The 22,880-nt window shown below is 36.5% G+C and overlaps 1 protein-coding gene across 7 annotated transcripts in view; it reads right to left on the reverse strand.

The window, feature by feature from the left end:
- The window catches only part of MYO9A (myosin IXA), a 312,565-nt gene that overhangs the window by 52,623 nt on the left and 237,062 nt on the right, over positions 1-22,880 (reverse strand). For all 7 annotated transcript variants that reach the window (XM_031935820.1, XM_023220687.2, XM_023220686.2 and 4 more), the window contains 6 exons: positions 20,117-20,259; positions 16,866-17,089; positions 16,271-16,387; positions 14,624-14,815; positions 12,065-12,112; positions 636-747 (listed from right to left, as the gene is read on the reverse strand). In XM_031935820.1, coding sequence (XP_031791680.1) covers positions 636-747; positions 12,065-12,112; positions 14,624-14,815; positions 16,271-16,387; positions 16,866-17,089; positions 20,117-20,259 — 836 coding nt within the window. The remainder of the gene's footprint in view (positions 1-635; positions 748-12,064; positions 12,113-14,623; positions 14,816-16,270; positions 16,388-16,865; positions 17,090-20,116; positions 20,260-22,880) is intronic.

The following is a 22,880-nucleotide window of genomic DNA, read 5'->3' on the forward strand; positions in this document are numbered from 1 at the left end:
AGTGGCTCACACCTGTAATCCCAGCACTTTAGGAGGACAAGGCGGGTGGATCACCTGAGGTCAGGAGTTTGAGACCAGCCTGGCCAACAGGGCAAAACCCTGTCTCTACTAAAAACACAAAAATTAGCTAGGCGTGGTGGTATGTGCCTGTAATCCCAGCCACTTGGGAGGCTGAGGCAGGGAGAATCGCTTGAAGCCAGGAAGCAGGGGTTGCAGTGAGCTGAGATCATGCTACTGCACTCCAGCTTAGGCGATAGAGCAAGACACCATCTCAAAAAAAAAGAATAGAGAATTTGGGGACAGAGTAGCATTTAAATCGGGGGTAGAAAAGAGAGCTCTCTGAGAAGGTGAGACTTGAGTGTAGGCATGAAGTAATTGAAATATGAAGTCATACTAAAATCTGGGAGAAGACCATTTTAGACAGAGTGAATTACATGTACAAGGCTCTCAGTGACCAAATAACATCAAAATGTCTGGTTTAGATACAAAGAATAGGTGAAGAGAGTATAGCAAGAGATGAGGTTAAAAATTTAGGTAGTGTAAGTAACTCCTTTATGCTAAAGGAGAATAAGACAACGCAAGGAAATAGAAATGTCAATGGTTAAAAATATTCCTCAAAGATCTCTCATACTTACATTTGCAAACAGAGGCTCGGTCCATTATCCATATCAAAGAAGAACAGTATTCACAGTATGTAGGGATGCTATATTGGGTGGCTTTAAAGATGTGACCATTGTGTTCTTCCACCTGAACGAGAAAATTTAGCTACTTATATTAAAGCCAAAACAGTAAATGCTGCCCTAACATGGTGGGAAATCCTTCAATCTCTTGTTAAGTCTTCACTAGGCACTGTTCTAGTGGGACAAGTATGATCTTTTGAGAAATAACATAAAAATAAAATATATTTTTCCTGCTTTCCAAAAGCTAACAATCTAGATAAACATGACCAAATTATATGAAAAACAGAAAGCAACGCAACAGACATATAACAGCTATCTTATATGACTCTAATGTTACATTAAAAGCAGCAGTTCTCAAAGTATGTTTTCTTTTTTTGACTTTTTTTGTTTTTTTCATTTTTTTTTTTTTTTTTGAGACTTAGTCTTGCTATGTTGCCCAGGCTGGAGTGCAGTGGCGCTATCAGCTCACTGCAGCCTCCGCCTCCTGGGTTCAGGCGATTCTCCTGCTTTTGCCTCCCAAATAGCTGGGATTATAGGCACCTGCCACTGTGTCTGGATAGTTTATATACATATATACATATATATATATATTTACACACACACACACATATATATATATTTTTTAATTAGTGACAGTGTTTCGCCATGTTGGCCAGGCTGATCTTGAACTCCTGATCTCAAGTTATCTGACTGCCTCAGACTCCCAAAGTGCTGGGATTATTGGCGTGAACCACTGTTCCCAGCTAAAATATATATATTTTTTGTAATCTCAGGACATTTTTACAGTTGAAAATTACTGATGACCTCAGAGAGCTTTTGTTTATAGGAGTTACACCTGTTGATATTTACTATGCTAGCAATTAAAGCTGAAAAAAATTTAAAGTATATATTCATTAATTTATTTTAAATTAACAATAAATGTATTACACATGAACATAGCATCTTAATTAAAAACTATATCTTTAAAGCAAAAAAAAAAATTAGTGGCAAAAGGGGTATTGTTTTACATTTCTGTAAATTTCTTTAATGTCTGAATTAATAAAAGACACCTGGATTCTCACATCTACTTCTGCACTCAATCTGTTGCAATATGCAGTTCAGTTTGATATATACAAAGAAAATCTAGCTTAATACAGATATTAAAGTGGAAAATGAAGGAATATATTTTTAACTGAAATTTTTTTATTTGTATAAATGTATGTGGTACAAATGTAATTTTGTTACATGCATAGGTTGCATAGTGGTGAAGTCAGGGCTTTTAGGGTATCAAACACTCAAATAACGTGTATTGTACCCATTAAGTAATCTCTCATCAGCCATCCCCTTCCCAACCTCCCTCACTCTTCTGAGTCAGTGGAGTAATATTTTAACAGTCCTTTCAGATAGTAATACGGCACCAAAGCTTTACAAATGGTAACTTAAAAGTTAAGTAAAAAACCATAACCAATGAACCCTTCATGTCCTATGACAGTAAAATCTATTGTTTTGGACTTAATTAAAATTTAAAACTTCAACCTTCAAAGACATCATTAAGAAAAAAAGATAAACCACAGACTCAGAGAAAACATTTGCAAATCATAAATGTTACAACCCAATACTAAGGCAATCTAACTCAAAAATGGGCAAAATACTGAATAGATGATTCATCAAAGAAGCAGTTCAAATGGCCAATGGGCACATGAAAAGATGTTCAACATCATTAGTTATCAAAGAAATGCAAACTAAAACCACAATGAGATGCTACTTCATACCTACCAGAATGGCTATAACAAAAAAGGTAGACAATAACAAATGTTGGTAAGAATGTAGATAGACTACAACCCTCAGGTACTGCAGGTGGGATTGTAAAGTGGTTCAGTCACTTGGAAAACAGCATGGAAGTTTCTGAAAACTGGAAGCATAGAGTTGCCATTTGACCCAGAAATTCCACTCTCAAGTTTATACACAAGATAACTGAAAATGTACATCCACAAAAAAACCTGTATGCAACTGTTCATAGTGGCATTACTCATGGTAGCCAAAAATACAAAGCAACTCAAATGTCTACCAACTGATAAAAAGGATAAATAAAATGTGACATATCCATGCAATGGAATTCTATTTAGCATTAAAGAAGACTTAACTACTGATAAACACAATGATACAGATGAACTTCAAAAACATTACGCTAAAAAGCCACATGCAAAAACGATAGTGTATGATTCTATTTACATGAAATATCCAGAAAAGTCAAGACTACAGAAACAGAGAGTAGTAGTGCCTGAGGCTAGTAAAGAGCAGTGATTGTAAACTGGCATGAAAATCCTTTTGGGATTTTTCTAAAATTGGATTGAGATGATGGAAAAACTGTGAATTTACTGAAATCACTGAATTGTACAAATAAAAAGGGATAAATCCGTGTTAAGTAAATTTACCTCAAGAAAGCTGGTTTACAATACCAACTGGTCTATTTTGTATTTGGACATTTTACCTATACATGATTTTATAGTGGTATGTGTTGATCATTTGGAATATACTGATTCACTAAATTAAACTTCCAAATGTTGACACACTTCATTATACACTAGTAGAAAGTCATAGTCCTTAATTTTATCATTGACCTCATTAGAAAACTTAGCAGACACAAGTTTTCCAAAATTTGAATTTTTGCTTGAATTCACAAGTTTCATCACTGGTAATAAGTATCATCAGTTGTTTTCCTTGAAGTGACAGGATAACTGCTTATGCCAAAATCTTAATGAATAGTTTAAGTAAAAATAATGTTCTATGAAAAAAGTGGCTAGAAACATGTTGCCACAAAAACTTGTTCATGAATTCTCATGGAAGCATTATTCAAACAAAAAGCAGGAACAGCTGAAATATCCTTCAATTAATAAACAGATATATAAAATGTTATATATGCATACAACAGAATATTTGGCCTTACGAAGGAATGATGTACTGACACATGTTACAACACAGATGAACCTTGAAAACATTATGCTAAGTGAGAGAAGGCAGACACAAAAGGCCATATATATGATTTTTTAAGTCAATATGAGATGTTCAGAATAGGCAAATCCATAGGGACAGAAAGTAGCTGGTGGTTGTGAGGGGCTAGGAGGAAGAGAGAAGAGGGATTGAGTGAGTGCTCAGAAAGTAGAATTTCTTTTTGGGATAATGTTCTCAAATTATATAGTGGTAATGATTGCTTAACATAGTGAATATACTAAAACCCACTAAATGGTACACTTTACATAGTCAAAATGGCTAAATGGTTAAATTTTCTTATATGAATTTATCTCAATTTTAAAAAATGCTACTAGATCAGCCTGCAATCTAATTGTACAAGTAATTTCTTGAGACAACCATCATATCATGGTTTTGCATCTTTCCCATTTCATTACACAGAATATTAAAGAGACGTGAATTCAAGAATCAAAATTTGACGCAATTAACATTTTTATTATTTCACCTTCTTAAGTAAAGCTTCTCTATTTTTCTTAAACTATGAGTGTGTGACTGTAAAAAATTATAATGCCCATTTGCAGGCACTGCCTTGATTCATGTTGACGGTAGTTTTACCCATGTTTGCTTTTGTGTCAACTCAATAAAAAAGGAAAATGATGTTTTATTATTATGAAAACAGTTATGATACCATAAAATCCCTAAAAGTCTACCAGAAACTACTGTAGACCACATTTTGAAACACTGGATCATATATAAACTAGACATAGTCTCGAGTTTATATAGACGATATATGTTTATAAATGATGTAGTACAAAAGGATATATGTGATACTGTTAACTATAGTGATTATCCAAGCTGAGATAAAACACTCAATAGTAAGTGTAACATGACTGGTCGTGGTGGTGTGTGCCTGTAGTCTGAGCTACTAGGGAGGGTAAGGTGGGAGGATCACTTGAGCTCAGGAGTTTGAGGTTGGTCTGGGCAACATAGTGAGACCCCATCTCTTAAATAAATAAATGTATGTATATAACATGAAGATTTTTTTCTAAACCTGTATATGAAACACTTTAAAACCCTCTTGAAGGACACAAAAGTAGACTTAATCAGAGGAAAATATTCAAAATAATGAAGATGTCAGTTCTCTCTACATTAATTTATAAATATAAGGTAATAGAAATAGAAGTACTAATAGATCTTTTTTATGCTCAAACTAGACAATCAAATAGTTGGAATGGCTCATGACTATTTGGATCAACTAACGAAACAGGATAAAAAAGATCCAAGCAGGCTGGGCACAGTGGCTCACTTGGGAGGTCGAGGTGGGTGGATCACAAGGTCAGGAGTTTGAGACCAGCCTGACCAACACGGTGAAACTCCGTCTCTACTAAAAAACAAAAATTAGCCGGGCGTGGTGGCACACACCTGTGGTCCCAGCTACTCAGGAGGCTGAGGCAGGAGAATCGCTTGAACCCGGGAGGCAGAAGTTGTGGTGAGCTGAGATCGCACCATTGCACTCCAGCCTTGGTGACAGAGTGAGATTCTGTATCAAAAAAAAAAAAAAAAAAATCCAAGCATAATGGGAAATTTAAAATGTAAAAAAGGTGACATCTCAAAGTTGATGAGTAAAGATGCACTTTAAAATAAATGATGTTGCCGGGCGCGGTGGCTCAAGCCTGTAATCCCAGCACTTTGGGAGGCTGAGACGGGTGGAGGTCAGGAGATCGAGACCATCCTGGCTAACACGGTGAAACCCCGTCTCTACTAAAAAATACAAAAAAACTAGCCGGCGAGGTGGCGGGCGCCTGTAGTCCCAGCTACTGGGGAGACTGAGGCAGGAGAATGGCGTAAATCTGGGAGGCGGAGCTCGCAGTGAGCTGAGATCTGGCCACTGCACTCCAGCCTGGGCGACAGCGAGACTCTATCTCAAAAAAATAAAAAATAAAAAATAAAAAAAATTAAATAAAATAAATGATATTGGTAGCCATTGATAAGAGGCAAAATTAGATTCATATCTTACACTGTACCCCAGGACAATTCCATAAAGATTGGAATTTAAAAGTAAAAAATGTGACCACTAAATTATTGGAAGAAAACACTGAGAATTCCTTTATAACCCTGTAGTGAGGAAAGTCTTAACTATGACTCAAAATTCAGAAGCTATGAAAAAAAAAAAGATTCATAAGTTTAATTTCTTAAAAATCGTCCACATGGCAAAAAACATAATAAGCCAAGTGAAAAGACTGACAAACCAGGAAAACATACTTTCAACTTATATCACGAAGGGTAATCTCTCTAATGTACAGAGTTGCTACAAATTGAGATGGAAAAGACCAAAACCAAAAGAAAAATGGGTAACGAACAAAAACATAGAGACTGCAGTTAAAAAAAAAAAAAAAAAAAAAAAAAAGCAAATGGTACTTAAGCATAAGAAAAGATACACAATCTCACTGATAGTATGAGAAAAGCAAATAAAAACTGTGTAGAGATACAAACTACAAAATGAGACTACCTCTATTACAGAGAAATGAAGCAATACTTATGAAAATAACAAATGCATTCACCCTATGACTCAGTAATTTCAATTCTAGGAGTCCATCACAAACACATAGACACATGGTTATTCATTGCATCACTCTTTGTAATGGCAGAAGACTAGAAGCAGCCTAATAGTACAGTAAGGAATGGCAGCCAGCTGTGAAATAGATTTCTGTGTATAGCTATTGTATTAGTTTTCTATTGCTGCTGCCACAAATTACCATAAATTCAGTGGCTTAAAATAACACCTATCATTTGTTATCTCACAGTTCAGTAAGCTAGAAGTCTGACACTTCTCAGAGTCAGAGACTTTTAGTCTCACCAAGCTAAAATCAGATATCAACAAGGGTGTGTGCCCTTCTGGATGCTCTGCAGAACAATCTGCTTCCAATCTCATTCAGGTTGTTGGTAGAATTCAGTTCCATGTGGTTGTTGGACTGAGGTCCTATTTCCTTGCTGGTAGTTTTTCTCAGCGTCTAGAGGCCACTCACATTCCCTTGCTCAATACCCTCCTTTCTCCATCTTCAGAGACAGCAAAAGAGGATTGAGTCCTTCTCATGCTCATATTTCTCTGACTTCTTCTACCTATGTCTCCCACATCGTCTTCTACCTCATCTCTCTGACTGACTCTTCTGCCTTCCTTTTCAGCTTTTAAGGGCCTATATGGTTACATTGGGCTCATCTGCATAATCCAAAATAAACTGTTATGTTAAAGTCAGTTGATTAGCAATCTTAATTTTATTTGCGAAGTACCTTCACAGCAGTACCCAGATTATGTGTGAATGAATAACCAGGTGACAAGAACCTTGGAGGGAACATCTTTAGAATTCTGTCTACCATAGATAGAGAAGGGTCTTCTGAATACATTGTTCAATGATAAAAGCAAGGCACAAAAGAATACTATGCTGTTATTATATAACATACTATATTTTATGTGAGAAAGTTATACTGGAGAAAGAAACGCTAGAAATATATATATATATATATATATTTTTTTTTTTTTTGAGACGGAGTCTCGCTCTGTCGCCCGGGCTGCAGTACAGTGGCCGGATCTCAGCTCACTGCAAGCTCCGCCTCCCGGGTTTACTCCATTCTCCTGCCTCAGCCTCCCAAGTAGCTGGGACTACAGGTGCCCACCACCTCGCCCGGCTAGTTTTTTTTTGTATTTTTTTAGTAGAGACGGGGTTTCACCGTGTTAGCCAGGATGGTCTCGATCTCCTGACCTCGTGATCCGCCCATCTCGGCCTCCCAAAGTGCTGGGATTACAGGCTTGAGCCACCACGCCCGGCCAGTATATGTAATTTTTAAAAAGTTTGAATGGTAAAAATATATCTATTAGAAAAAAACACTGTAAAAATAAATTATATCAGTGCAGGCTAAGGAATTCTTCTTTTATTCAATAGTTTTACTCTCATTTAGTTTGATGCTCTATCACAAATTTGTCCAGTGGGACTTCCTTTGAGCTAAATAAAAAGGGAATGCTTGTCTTTAAAGCAAAAATTCAACTAATAAATGCAGAATCAATGATGGAATTTTAAAAAATCACTATTGAGCAACCATCACAGCAATTGATTCGGTCAAGAATCATCAAGGAATAACAAAACTAGTAAGAGTTTGAGGAATAAAAGGATATTTATTTACATGGTCTGAAGTATATCCCCACAAGGTAATAATTACAAGGGAAAATAGTAACTTTGCTGAGTTCTGTGAAACATCCTTGCAGATATCAACTACAATAGGACAAAGAGACATCATATATCTCCTGATATCACACAATGAAAAGTCATGGCATTTCTTCTGTGGTGTTTAATGCCAAAAATGTGTAACCTGAATCTAATCATCAGGAAATATAAGACAAACTCAAATGGAAAAACATGTTATGAAATAACTAACCTATGTTCTTCAACAATGCCAATGTCATGGAAACTAAAAAGGCTAAGGAACTGTTCTTGATTAAAAGAGATTAAAAAGGCATAACAAGTGTAACAAATATCTTGTTAAAAAGGAATGATACTGGGGCAAATGGTGGAATAAATCTGGGTTAAGGGATACAGTTTATTTGTACTTCTCTTGCAACTTTTCTGTAACGCTGCAATTATATTTTGTCAAACAAAAAGAAGGGGAGAGGAGGGAAGGGAAGGAAGGTAAAACCAAAATGAAACAAAAAGAATTGATCCAGGACAGTGAGATGATTATGGCTGCTAGAACAAGTTGGTAGACAGTAGTGAAAAATAAGGCTGGACAGCAGTGTAGCGGGGACCATGAAAGCCTTTCAAGTCATTCAACATTTACTCATTCAATTAAACATTTATAAATGCTTACTATGTGTCAGGAACTGGCATTAACTAGTTGTTGTGGATGCTAACTGAATGCTAACTGCCTACTAATATCCATTCTTTCTTTCTTCCTTAAATACAGATTTCCCAAGCCCTATCTGGGCACGTGACAATCTATCTAAACTTTACTTCTCAGCTTCTTTTGCATCTATAAATGGCTGCACAAGTAGCTCTGAATAATGAAATGTGAACATAGGTGATGAGTGACACTTAGAAGCAATGACTAACATTATGGGCTCTCTTGTCCTTTTTTCTGTCCTGCAAGGTAAGATGGTAATCAAGAAATTGAAACCTGGAGCAGCGATTTTGAAAGTATGTATTACTTTCATGGTAAAAGCAGTAAAAAAAAAAAAAAAAAAAAAAAAAAGGTGGTAAAAGTTCCAAAGCACAGTGGAAGCACAAAGAAAGGAGCAATTAAATGGTTCCATAAGAAAAAAGGTTTCATAGAGGAGGGAATGCTTGAGATGAACACAAAGAACTGAGCAAAGACATTAAAAAAAAATGATATATTTAGGGAATAGTAATTGTTTCTATTTAAGCTGGAAAATATGCAAAATATTTAAGCTGGAAAATATGCAAAAATAGCTTTTAAGACTTTTTAGAGTCATGTGTATATGGGGTATACATGTACACATATATTTGATAAAATAAAAGTAATTAAAGAGATTTGGTACTGATATAAGAATAAACACATTAATGAATAAAAAGAGAGACTAAAAAATTAAATCCAAATACATTAAGATGTGAGTATACAGTTGTCTCTCAGTAGCTGTGGGGAATTAGTTCCAGCAACCCCCTGCAGATACCAAACTGCAGATGCTGAAGTCCCTTATATAAAATGGCACAGTATTTGCACATTATTTAGACATATCTGCATATTCTTCCATATACTTTATATCTAGATTACTTATAATGCCTAATACAATGCCTATACATCACTTCATTTCTGTGGATTCACTCAATGGACAGCAAATTCAAGTATGCTTTTCGGAACTTTGTGGAATTTCTTTTTCTAAGTAATTTGGATTCGCCGTTGGTTGAACCCATGGATGTGCTGGACCAACTGTACTATAAAAATGGTATTTCAAACCAGTGAAAAAGAAATATATCATTAAACAGCAGGCAGACAACTGATATACTATTATACTATTAAAGAAAAAAGCATGATCCCTTGGTGCCTTGGTCCATAACTCGATCTTGAGACTAAAATAAATTCAAGAACGATTAAATATTTTTGTAGGAAAAAAATGAAATAATAAACATACTAGGCCAGGTGTGGTGGCTCATGCCTGTAATCCCAGCACTATGGTAGGCTGGGGCAGGAGAATCACGTGAGCCCAGGAGTTTGAGACCAGATTGGGCAACATGGTGAGACCCCATCTCTACAAAAGATGAAAAAACATTTAGGTAGGCATGATAGATGTGTGTGTGGTCCCAGCCACTCAGGAGGCTAAGATGGGACGACTGCTTGAGCCCAAGAGGTTGAGGCTGCAGTGAGATGTCATCACGCTGCTGCACTTCAGGTTGGGCAACAGAGCGAGACCTAGTCTTAAAAAAAGAAAAAAAGAAAGAAAGAAAATGTACTGGAAAAAAGGTATAAATTGACAGGTATGGTGGCTCACACGACTCAGTACTTTGGGAGGTTGAGGTAGGTGGACTGCTTGAGCCCAGGAGTTTGAGACCAGCCTGGGCACCATGGTGAAACCCCATCTCTACAAAAAATACAAAAAAGTTAGCTAGGCATGGTGGTGCACTACTCAGGACGCTGAGGTGGGAGGGTCACTTGAGCCTGGCTAGGTTGTGAGGCTGCAGTGAGCCGTCATCGTACCACTGCACTCCGGCTTAGGTGACAAGAGTGAGATCCTGTCTCAAAAAGAAAAACAAAACAAAACAAAACAAACAAACAAACAAAAGAAACAAGAAAGAAACAAGAAAGGTATGGAAAAAAGTAAAAAAAAAAAATAATAATAATTATGTAAATAATTTATCTAAGGACAAAAACCCCAGTAGCATAAAGAATTTAAAGAAATTAAAATTAGTAATAAATAAATCTACTATAAACAAAGTAACAACATAATTCCACTCAGAATACCCTGAAAACAGAGGAGGAATATATGTGTAATACGTATGTGCCTAAAATATATATAAATGATTTTATAGGGACACTCTATTTCTGGAATACCACCAAAAAACTGGTAACAGTATCTCTGGGAAGAAGGGCTGGGGAAGAGGTCTACTTTATAATGTATATAATTTTAAATTATGTTTATGTGACTTTCTCAACTGAAAAAACTTTAGTTCAAATTTTTTAAAAATTATGCTGATAAAACAGAACTAGACCAAGAATGTCATTAATCCTGATTGACACTATTGCCGGTATCAAACCATACTGGCACAAGAAGATTGGCAGTCATTTTTTTTCTTAAGAAATTAAGTAAATAATCAACTAACTTAAAACAAATCAAGGGGGGAAGGAAAAAAAAACACCTCAACTCATGGTTCGTCCATCCTAGTTTCATAATATGGCCTTATTTTATGTTATCTCAAATATTCCCAGATAATAACATCTTCTCTCACAGATACTCTTCTAATTATAAATCACACAAACATTATTTTCCTCTATTAAACGCTAACATTAAAGTTGTCTTCATTAAAATTTTCATTTAAAATTATTCTGTAGGCAGAAGAGAGGACTTGAAATGTTCCCAACACACAGAAATGATGCTCAAGGTGAATGTTCCCCAAATACCCTGACTTGATCATTATACATTTTATTCATGTAACAAATACTCACATGTACCCCCAAAATACATAAAATATATGTCAATTTAAAAATTACTTCATTCTGAATGGATATAATATAAACCCCTGACCAAAAGGTACACAAAGCAAAATAAGTATTTTTCCTATCTCTGTATCCAAACTGTCTAGTTCCTCTTCATAGAAATCATCACTCTTACCAGTATACTCCCAGATATTTTATATGTGTGTATATGTCTGTGTGTGACTGCAGATACTAAAATTTTTAAAAACATATGCAAATAGTAGCTTTCTATACAGTGTTTAGCTCTTGTACTTTTTTTTCTTTTTCTTTTTTTGAGACAGAGTCTCACTCTGTCACCCAGGCTGGAGTGCAGTGGCACAATCTCGGCTCACTGCAACCTCTGCCTCCCGGGTTCAAGTGATTCTCCTGTCTCAGCCTCCTGAGTAGCTGGGATTACAGGCGCCCACTACCACACCTGGCTAATTTTTTTTTGTATTTTTAGTAGAGATGGGGTTTTACCATGTTGGCCAGGCTGGTCTCGAACTCCTGACCTCAAGTGATTCACCCGCCTCAGGTGCTGGGATTACAAGCGTGAGCTACCGCGCCTGGCCAGCTATAATTGATAACAAGTCCAGTCACACCTAATCATTCTAAATTTTTGTAAAGGTATAAATATGATTATTGCCTAGGTACCTGATAAACTTATTTCATAAATATATGCACATAAATATTGTATGATATACCTCAGATAACTGATCTGAAAATTACTTTTTTAATTTAAAAAACAGATTATAACTTACCAAATCCGTTTCTTTTTTCCTTCTTTTCTTTCTTTCTGTTTTTGGCACCTGACAGGGGGACAGGAGAAATACAGAAATTGTGGTAACAAAGACTAACATACTTTCTTACTTCATTGCAAATGTTGAGGTACTTGCTCAACAGGTAACACAATAGTTATTTCTTTATTCTCCAAGAGGTACTGTGCAGTGCTAATAAGCAAATGTGAGAAAAAATTTAAAATCTGATAAAACATAATTGCCAATAACAGCAACAGAACCGAAGGATACTTTAGAGATTATTCTTTTTTAAACCTCAGTTCTGCCCAGAAGCCACCACCATATTAATTTAAATGATTATTTTATAAATAAATTATTTTATTATTTAATCATTAATTAATTGATCATTAATTGATTTTTTTTGAGACGGAGTCTTGCTCTGTCGCCCAGGTTGGAGTGTAATGGCACAGTCTAGGCTCTCTGCTTCCCAGATTCAGGTGATTCTCCTGCCTCAGCCTCCCAAGTAGCTGGGATTACAGGCACACACCACCACACCTGGCTATTTTTGTACTTTTTGTAGAGACGGGGTTTCACCATGTTGGCCCAGCTGGTCTCAAACCCCTGACCTTGTGATCCACCTGCTCGGCTTCCCAAAGTGCTGGGATTACAAGCTTGAGCCACCATGCCCAGCCGATTTTTTTCTTTTCGTTTTTTTTTTTTTTTTTTTGAGACGGACTCTTGCTCTCTGTTGCCCAGGCTGGAGGGTAGTGGTGCAATCTTGGCTCACCACAACCTCTGCCTCCCGCATTCAAACAATTCTCCTGCCTCAGTCTCCCGAGTAGCTGGGACTACAGGTGCGCACCACCACACCTGGCTAATTTTTGTATTTTTAGTAGAGACGGGGTTTCACTATGTTGGCCAGTCTGATCTCGAACTCCTGACCTTGTGATCCCCCCGCCTCAGCCTCCCAAAATGCTGGGATTACAGGCGTGAGCCACTGTGCTCAGCCGATTGTTTTAAAGATTTTACTTCCCATATTTTAGGTCTAGAAAACTACCATGGAGCTAAATATATATACAAAAAGGTAACATTTGGGACATGGAAAAACTCTTTTACATATGACATTTCCTGATAACCAAAGTACAGAACAATCTTTTTTTTTTTTCTGAGACAGAGTCTCGCCTTGTCACCGACACGATCGTGGCTCACTGCAACCTCCACCTCCCGGGTTCAAGTGATTCTTCTGCCTCAGCCTCCTGAGTAGCCGGAACCACAGGTGCCTGCCACCATGCATGGCTAATTTTTGTAGTTTTCAGTAGAGATGGGGTTTTACCGTGTTGGCCAGGCTGATCTTGAACTCCCAACCTCGTCATCCACCCGTCTAGGCCTCCCAAAGTGCTGGGATTACAGGCGTGAGCCACTGCACCCGGCCAGTACAGAACAATCTAAACCCAACTTTTTAACTTAAAAACAAAGGCAGTACAAGCCTACTAAGAATATTCTTCAGCATAAAATAAATACCTTAACCTAAATCTGGAACTGAAGAACTTTCCAGAACTTTTTTATATCTGACAACTTCAAAAATGGGATTGAAGAGGTTTTGGAAATCTAAATACATATAAGGTAGAATAACTAAAAATAAAATGGAACATAATACAAAATATTGATGGTATTCTTGATGTGAATAGGTATCTAATTATTTCACCTGGGGTACTGAAAAGAAATACATTGATAACTTTGTGTAAGCCTGATGTCTCTTCTGTAATATGGATTTTATAAAAATTAAGGCTGAAGCAAGAATTAAATAAAATATACAACACCGAGTACAATTCTCAGGCTATAACGGGCACTCAAAATAAAAAGGTTATTATTATTATATAGACTTCCCAAAACACATACTTTCCTAAAACCTAATTCAAGAATAAATATAATTTGTAGGTTTTTATAAAGAGGCCACTGGGTAATACAATGAATCACATCTTTAACTATAATTTTTCAAAAGCAAATTCAGATACTGATCTCTTTTTTTTTTTTTTTTTTGAGACAGAGTCTCGCTTTGCCACCCATGGAGTGCAGTGGCGTAACCTTGGCTAACTACAACCTCTGCCTCCTGGGTTCAAGTGATTCTCCTGCTTCAGCCTCCTGAGTAGCTGAAATTACAGGCGCCTGCCATCATGCCCAGCTAATTTTTGTGTATTTACTAGAGACAGGTTTTTGCCATGTTGGCCAGGCTGGTCAGGCTGGTCTCGAACTCCTAACTTCAAGTTATCCGCCCACCTAGGGCTCCCGAAGTGCTAGGATTACAGGCATGAGCCAGCGCCCCACCCCGATCCCTATTAAAGCTAAGAGTATAATCTTGAGGGCAGAACACTATGTTTTAACTCAGTGAACAATGTATTGATTGCAGATGGTTTAGAAAATATGGTCTGATAAATTGTAAGACAGAATTAAGTTTGGAGGATCTAAAGTGGCGCTAAGTTGACATGTTCCCTGTAATGTTTTCTCAAATATAAGATGTCCCAAATGCTCTTAAAAAGAATTCATAATTAAATCCTTTTAGTGATCAAAATATATCACATTTACCTTTGTAGCTGTGCAATCCGAAGTCTTGAATTCGTTCATATATTCATCTAAAAACACTTTAAAAGTGTTGACCCAAACTCTCACTGGAGATTCACCCAGTGAATCACGCTGCTCAAGCCTCATTGTCTTTTCCAGAATCTGTTCAAACAGTGCATAGAGGTCTTTATACCGTATGCTTTTCCCATCATCCATCTATAAGCAATAAGAAAAGAAACGTATGGTTTTATAAAGAAACTCTTTAAATATAGAGGAGCGGTTACACTTGTAATGGGGTAGTATTTAGAATAAAGATGAAGATCCTGATACAATTTCTAACGAGCATGCCCATGAGATCATGTGGCATTTGTAAACTCCCACTCTAGTATGGGAAGAATGCAGAATAAAACATGTTAAATTTTAGTAAAAAACTGAACTGTAATAATTTGAGGAAGTCTCGAGAATTTCTCTTCTAAATGTGACTTTTTAATTTTATGTAGCTATAAAGGTTATTTGCATCCCTCTTAATTACTTACCTCCCCAGAAATGAACCTTGTTTAGATGGTTCTACTCTAAAATTGAAAGAATGAATACTTGAACTGTTGCTTAAGGATATATTAAGTAACCAATTTATTTTTCCAAAGAAGAGTGACATGACCAGAGTAGCATCATATTATTTGCAAGAACTGAAATAGAATTTCTTTTATTTAAATAAGATCTGGAATTTTTTTTTTTTTTTTTTTTTTTGAGACAGAGTCTTGCTCTGTCACCCAGGTTGGAGTCCAGTGGCATGATCTTGGCTCACTGCAACCTCCACCTCAAGCCATTGAATGGATTCAATCCATTCTCCTGCCTCAGCCTCCCTAGTAGCTGGGATTACAGGTGTACACCACCATACCCAGCTAATTTTTGTATTTTCAGTAGAGACGGGGTTTCATCATGTTGCCCAGGCTGGTCTCGAACTCCTGACCTCATGATCCACCTGCCTCAGCCACCCAAAGTGCTGGGATTATAGGCTTGAGCCACTGCACCCAGCCAAGTAGAGTATAAACTTAGAAGTTTTCCTGATTTTTCTCTTCACAGTGAATTAATATATTGAACAATGAAAAGCCAATAAAATATGAATTATTTTACAGAATATGATAATTCATAAACGCGAATGCTTCTATAGACCAAAGCATTAATTGCACACACCAAAAATAAATGTTCTAAAACATGGCCAATATCATGTGAAAGTATAAGGTAAATCTCAAAGTGATATAAACTGATAAGTAGAAATAAGTGACCATAAACTAACTGCCCTAATTCCATTAAAAGAAAACATATAATGCATTCCTCACACAGGAAAATTAGACATTATACCCTAGCAATACAGCTAAAAGGATTATGAAAAGTCACAGGGAAAAACAGAATCATACCCAGGACATCTGAAGTCAGTATCTTAAAAGACGAAAAAAAACAGCTGTAAGGTGGGAAAAAGCTACTGAAGGAAATTCAAGTAAGCTTTTAATCTGAAACCATTCAGTACGTTTTTCCTTGTCTATCCCTAAAACAAAAACAAGGAACTGGAGAAATCTCTTGTGAATCAGGGCTTTTGTATTATCTTCTACAGCACTGTCAAATTTTTCATATGCTGAACTACTAAATATCTCCTAACATAGTCCAACTCACCGCCAATGCAGATGAATAAAAGCTGAAGATATTCTGCCGAAATTCCTTCAGGGCTTTTTTAAATACAACATCCACTAGTGTATCCTTCTTGCTGTCTTCATTATCTAGGTCATTCATCTGGGAACCACAAAACCAGTTTTGGTACACAATCAACTAATTGAAAAGAAGTAAATACAACAGTAGCCATGTATTGTCTCTTCCACAATGACTGTCCTCAGAGTGCAAGTCACAGGCTATTATAGGACTCAGGTAAAAGCATGACTAGATAGTCAAACTATAATTACTGATCCATGATTTCTAAGGTCCCTTCTAACACTGTTACAAGAAAACTCCTGCATGCAACAAGTTGCACCTTCCCATATGAAATGGGACAATTTTAGTAAAATTAAAGTCACTACTAAAGCCTACAACCTTAAATCCTGTCTACCCAGTCTGACTAATGCATATTCTATTATTTGCACCTTTCTGGTAAAGAACAGACCATCTAAAGCATGGAAGCCTATGTAATTTTGATATCTAGAAGATATATCCTGATATACACAAGTATTCCATAGACAGACTTGCTAAGGGGCCTAACTTGGCAAATAAAGTGTACCTTTTTCAGAAGAAATTCATCCATGCTTTTTAAATCACTGACACTTGTTATGATCTGGACAGAGTCATTTTGCCAATGCATAGAATCCAAAGCCACGTTGCTAATCTTCACACTTCGCTTGCGCTTAGCCTTTGGAGAAGGTTCTTTATTCTCTTTGAACTCCTTCCGGCAACTTCCAGGGAGTTCTGGGCTCAAAGGAGGTGTTGGGTGATATTGAGCTAATTCTACAATTCAAGATAGAAGACCCGAAAGGACACATTTAGTAAATATATTGATAATCTTCACATCCTTCTTTTTAAGGTTCCTTTAGTAAGTCACTGAAGGAAACATGCAAATATATGAAAAGCAAAGTAACATTAATGTTTGAAGTCAGGCAGCTAAGCAATAAATCCAGACGGCACATTTGTACAGAAAATGTATTTAAAAATTACCACTTTTTGAAGGGAAACGATATCCTATCTCCCAAGAAGCTGAGGTCTGATATTAAAAACCTGGATAGAAATGCTTTGCAGGACACCAAGTTAGATCCCAAAGACCTCAGTCCCAAAGAAAAGAAGAGAATATCTAACCATACTAGCATATTAAATACTCACTGTTAACAAAGTCATAGCTTTGCTACACGTTTGAAACAACATGTGTAGCTATATACAAATCCAACAAACTAGTGGAGTTTGATAATTATTATTATTTCTTTACTACAGTCTAAAGTCCTGAATACTTCCGTGATAACATTTGGTGATTGCTGGCAACCTGTTAGGGAGCCAAGTAACTCAACTTCTGCTTGGGTCTCTTCAGCATTTAGGATTTTCTTAAACATCCCCCACATAACTGTCAATTTATTTTCTCTACAATTTTTCTCTGCAAATGTTTACAACAGAGAAATTAGATTCCATGTAGCCCATTACAATTTAGAACTAAACCAGATTTGCCAAAGTCCTATCTGGAGCTTGATGAGAATGTTGGCCTCCTCTCATTTCACATGCTTGTCTTCTCAACGTGTATGCTCTTTACCTTCTGTCCAATGGTATATCCTGATTCTATCTAAACTAACTTTGACAATAAAGGAAAAAAGTAGCCTCCTACATGCTAAATACCACCTCAGGCAGGAATTGAGACAAACCCAATCTCAACTACGACATGAGAGTAAAGAATAAAAAGATATAGGCTACAACTATATTCAAACATATATCAACTGATTTTAATTCTGTTATACAGCTTAGCTATATTAAGTATCTATTTTATTTAGCAAAGTCAGTATCTTTCTTATTAATAAAATAAACATTTATGAAAGAAATTATCCATAATCCCATATTAGCATTAAAAACAAGGGCTACCTTAATACATTTTTTCCAAATACAAATAAAAAGCTATAATCCTAACTTTTATACATGTGTCATTATGAAGCAAACACACAACAAAGTTTGCTTATAATATGAATTTTCAATTAGAGTTTATACTTCTTTCTTGAGAATGAGCAGCAAAGAATACATAATTGTGGGAAATAAAAAACTTCGAATGATGACTGTCAACCAGATAAAAGAAACTGATCACCTTAGTCACTCAATAGCAGGGAATTCCTAGTTTCCCAAACCTGTAGTATTCATTTAACTTGTTATTGGTTTTATCCACATCCATTTGTCAACTGGTAGAAGCAAAGCCGTAAGATACAAAAACAGGGGTCTAACTACCTTTCCACCATTTTTTCCTCTGTCATAGAGAGCTCAAGCCCATCCATCCCTCTGGGAAGCTTGATGATCTTTCCTCCTTGTTTCTCTATTTTATCCTAGATATGGGAAGATTTTGGTTTCTTATTTTAACTGGGTCTGTTCTATCCTGCCTTAAACTTTCTTCCAAGGACCTCTTTCTATTTTGGTCAATGCTGGTATTTCACCCACATTACCATATACCCACCTTGGATGTATATCCCTGTTGAAGATAGTTGGTATCTTCACGTAGTAGCTAACAACTCTCAGGCATACCTGAGAAAAGGGCTTGAGAAGAAGGGGTAATCTTCTAACATTAGGATAACATGGAGAATAAGTAATTTTCCCATTTAGAGAGGTCAGTTTTCTGAAAGATGAACTAACTGTTGAGTACTTCTCAAATGTGTTATGCTGCATGCCCAGAAAGTTAAAATAAGAGCTATGGGACTGGGCATGGTGGCTGATGGCTGTAATCCCAGCACTCTGAGAGGCTGAGGTGGGAGGACAGATTGAGCCCAGAAGTTAGAGATTACAGTGAGCTGTGATCACACCACTCCAGGCTAAGCAACACAGTGAGACCTTGTCTCTAAAATTGAAAAATAAGAGCTATTATAAAGTGCCAGGCATCTGCTAGATACTAAAATATAGCAAGTACTTAATATACAACATAGTGGTTAAGACCGTGGACTCTGGAGCAGGACTGCCTGGATTCAACTCTTAGCTCTTCCAGTTACCATATGTACATACATAAATAACTTTTCATTTTTATTTATTTATTTGAGACAGGGTCTCACTCTGTCTCCCAGGCTGAAGTGCAGTGGTGTGGTCACAGCTCACTGTAGCCTCAACTTCCCAGACTCAAGTGATCCTCCTACCTCAGCCTCCCAAGTAGCTGGGACTGCAGGCACATGCCTCCATGCCTGGCTAAATTTTATATTTTTTGTAGAGATGGGGTTTCACTATGTGCCCAGGCTGGTGTTGAATTCCTGGACTCATGTGATCTGCCCACCACAGTCTCCCAAAGTGCTGGGATTACAGGTGTGAACCATCGTGCCTAGCCTAATAAAAAAACTTCTCTGTGCCTGAGTTTTCTCATCCATAAATTGGGAATAATAAGCATACCAACTCTCAAAAAACTGTTGTGAGGAGCAACTGACTTAATAACCATAATATGCTTACCACAGTGCCTTGCATGCAGTAAGCACTCAAATATTAGCTGCTATTAGCTATAACCAGTAATACATAGGTTAAATGAATGAATAATGGCTACATTTTTACAGTTTAGAAAACTAAGACTAACCTATGATACATAGTCATTTTTGAGGTGGTTGCTGCTTCATTGTTTTGTGACACATTTTTTGGGAACTTCTACTGTAGAAAAAATGTAACTTTATTTTTTAGTTAAGGAAGGATTTAACAATGCTGGTCCTATCTCATTAGAACATCCAGCCAACAGAATTGACATTATGAATACTACAGGAATAGGAAACTTTTGGAAAGAGTGAACAGAAATTATGAACATAAGCTCCACTCTTTCGCCACTTTTACCATCTGGAAACTGATGAGCTGGAATCACATCTGCGCCTGTGAAGAGTGGCGAAACCTCTGACTGGGTAGTAGGTTTCACTCTGGTCGTCTTCTTCTCCCCTTGTTTCCCTTTGGCCCAGAATCTCATCTTAGTTCTCTGAGGTCTGTTTAAAGACATAAAGGTAAAAATGGAAATTAGAGTATCTCAGTGATATTTGTATATATCACTTTAAGCTTTACAAACCTTCTATGTATATTAGTTCATTTAAGCTTCACATTTAAATTAAGTATATTTACTTATTTATTTATTTATTTATTTATTTTGAGATGGAGTCTCGCTCTGTCGCCCAGGCTGGAGTGCAGTGGCCGGATCTCAGCTCACTGCAAGCTCCGCCTCCCGGTTTCACGCCATTCTCCTGCCTCAGCCTCCCCAGTCGCTGGGACTACAGGCGCCCGCCACCTTGCCCGGGTAGTTTTTTGTATTTTTTTTAGTAGAGACGGGGTTTCACCGTATTAGCCAGGATGGTCTCGATCTCCTGACCTCGTGATCCACCCGTCTCAGCCTCCCAAAGTGCTGGGATTACAGGCTTGAGCCACCACGCCCGGCCAAGTATATTTATCTTTAATTTTGCATTTAAACTTCACCTGGAAGGTGAAAAATTATTAAACTTCTCTGGGTTTTGTTATTTCTATATTCAGATGAGGAAACATCTTGAATATAGAAATAGCAAAACCGAGAGAAGTTAAATAATTTTTCTAAAATAAAACAGCCACAAAGCAGTGGAGCTAGAATTCTAACTCAAGTTTTCTAATTCCCAAACTGGTTTCTTTTCATTCTTGTCCTCCATCCAGCTTGGATTTAGTATATACACAATTTAACAACAAAGAAAATACTTTTTAAAGAAATCACTAATAATCCTACCACTCTAAAATTAAACATTAGTTTACCTTTATTTGTCATTTCCTTCCAGTCTTCATCCATAAGTATGGCAAGTTTTATATCACTGCTATCATGATGCACACAGAATTTTAAATCTTTCCACTCACCAGTACAAAATAAAAGCTTTAATGTCACTATTTTATACTCACGAGTTATTAGTATTACTAATAACAGTCACTTATTTGAACTTGTATCATGCTCTAGGCACAGTGCTTACAAAATTTAATTATAATATCAAATTTTCTTTTTTCTTTTTTTTTAAAGACCAGGTGATAGTAACAACTTTGCTTTTAACAAACTAGTATAAATATGATACAGGTGAAAAACTGGAGACTTAAATATTAGGTAACTTTCCGAAAGTTTCACAGTGAGTGAAAAATTCGGAACCACATCTATTATATTGTATTGCCTCTTCTTACTGCTTATATACGCTTTCATAATATACATCAAAGAAGTACCTTGCGATAACAATGGCATGTAGTTACTGACCGTAGAATTATACTGTAATTTTAGTTAGATCAATATTCAGTATTTACTTTTAATAATATTCAGTATTTATTTTTATTATGTAAATAATATTCACAATTGAGGGATGTAATTCCCTAAACAATCTACTTTATTCTAGAGGATTTTTAAAATTTGCTCATGAAAACTGTTTTTCATTTGCTCATTTTCTATATACAATTCACCTCCACGTGTTTCCCCATTTGTATCAACTCTCAATACATTCAAATATATATTAGGTACTTTCTCAGTTTCATTTTATTGAAAAAAATCTCTCCCAGAGCCTTCTAACTTGCTCCAATTTGGAGTGGTTTCCCTCATTGCTTGCTGTGCAGTTGTTATTTGAAAAGCTACTTTCATCATTATAACAATGATTCCTTTTGTCTCTTTTGTTTCATAACATGTCTTTTGGTATGGGTCTGTTTTCATCCATTATGTTGGGCACTCAGTGGCATCTTCGAATCTGGAAAATCATGTCCTTCAGTTCCGTAAAATTTGGCTGAATTATTTTATTAATAATTTATCCTCCATTTTCTTGGTTCTATCTTTCCAAAGTTCCTACCATTGGGTCACTGGATCTCCTGAATGGAGCTTCTAATATTCCCATCTCTTCCATTTCTTCATTTTTTGCTCAACGTTCTGAGATATGTCCTCAACTTTCCTTCTGATTCTTGAGTTGCTCCTTTATGTTATCATATTTTTAATTTTCAAAAGCTCTTTTTATTATGAATGTTTCTCTTTCATACACCATTTGGTTTCATGAATACAATTGTATTTGTTATGCAGAAGGTCTGTTGATAGTTATAGTTGTCTATCTTGAAGTGTTCTATTCCCTGCATAGTTGATTTCTTCCAAGTTGTATTTTATCTGTTAGTTTTGGTTTCAATATAAGGTATTTCCTCAAATGTATGGTGATCAGTGGTATGTGATTATTATTTAAAGTAGGGATAAAAAAAATAACAGGCTGCTTGGAAGCTCTAATGTGCCTTGGTGGGGCTGCTAAAGTATGGTCTGCCTTATAGGGTTATCTGGTTGGCTGACTTTGCAGGGAGAGCTCCTGATAGTAAACTCTTTGAACTATTTGCTCAGAGGGTATGGGAAATGACGAAGGCTGGGAAATCTTAACATTCTGTATGTAAACAGTCATTAAATCCCTATGTTCCAAATATGTGCCCCAGCCCTCAATTGTACCTAGTAAACTCCAGATCCAGTTTATCTGGTTTATACTTTCCAGATAATAAATTTCTTGTTCTGCTATAATTAGGTAAGGTCAACCAGTTAGATGTATCTTTCTCAGCTTTACTTAGCTGGATTAGGATTTGGCTTTCTTGTATGTATTAA

This window comes from Piliocolobus tephrosceles, chromosome 6, assembly GCF_002776525.5.
Source record: "Piliocolobus tephrosceles isolate RC106 chromosome 6, ASM277652v3, whole genome shotgun sequence".
In the NCBI taxonomy this organism is placed as follows: Eukaryota; Metazoa; Chordata; class Mammalia; order Primates; family Cercopithecidae; genus Piliocolobus; species Piliocolobus tephrosceles.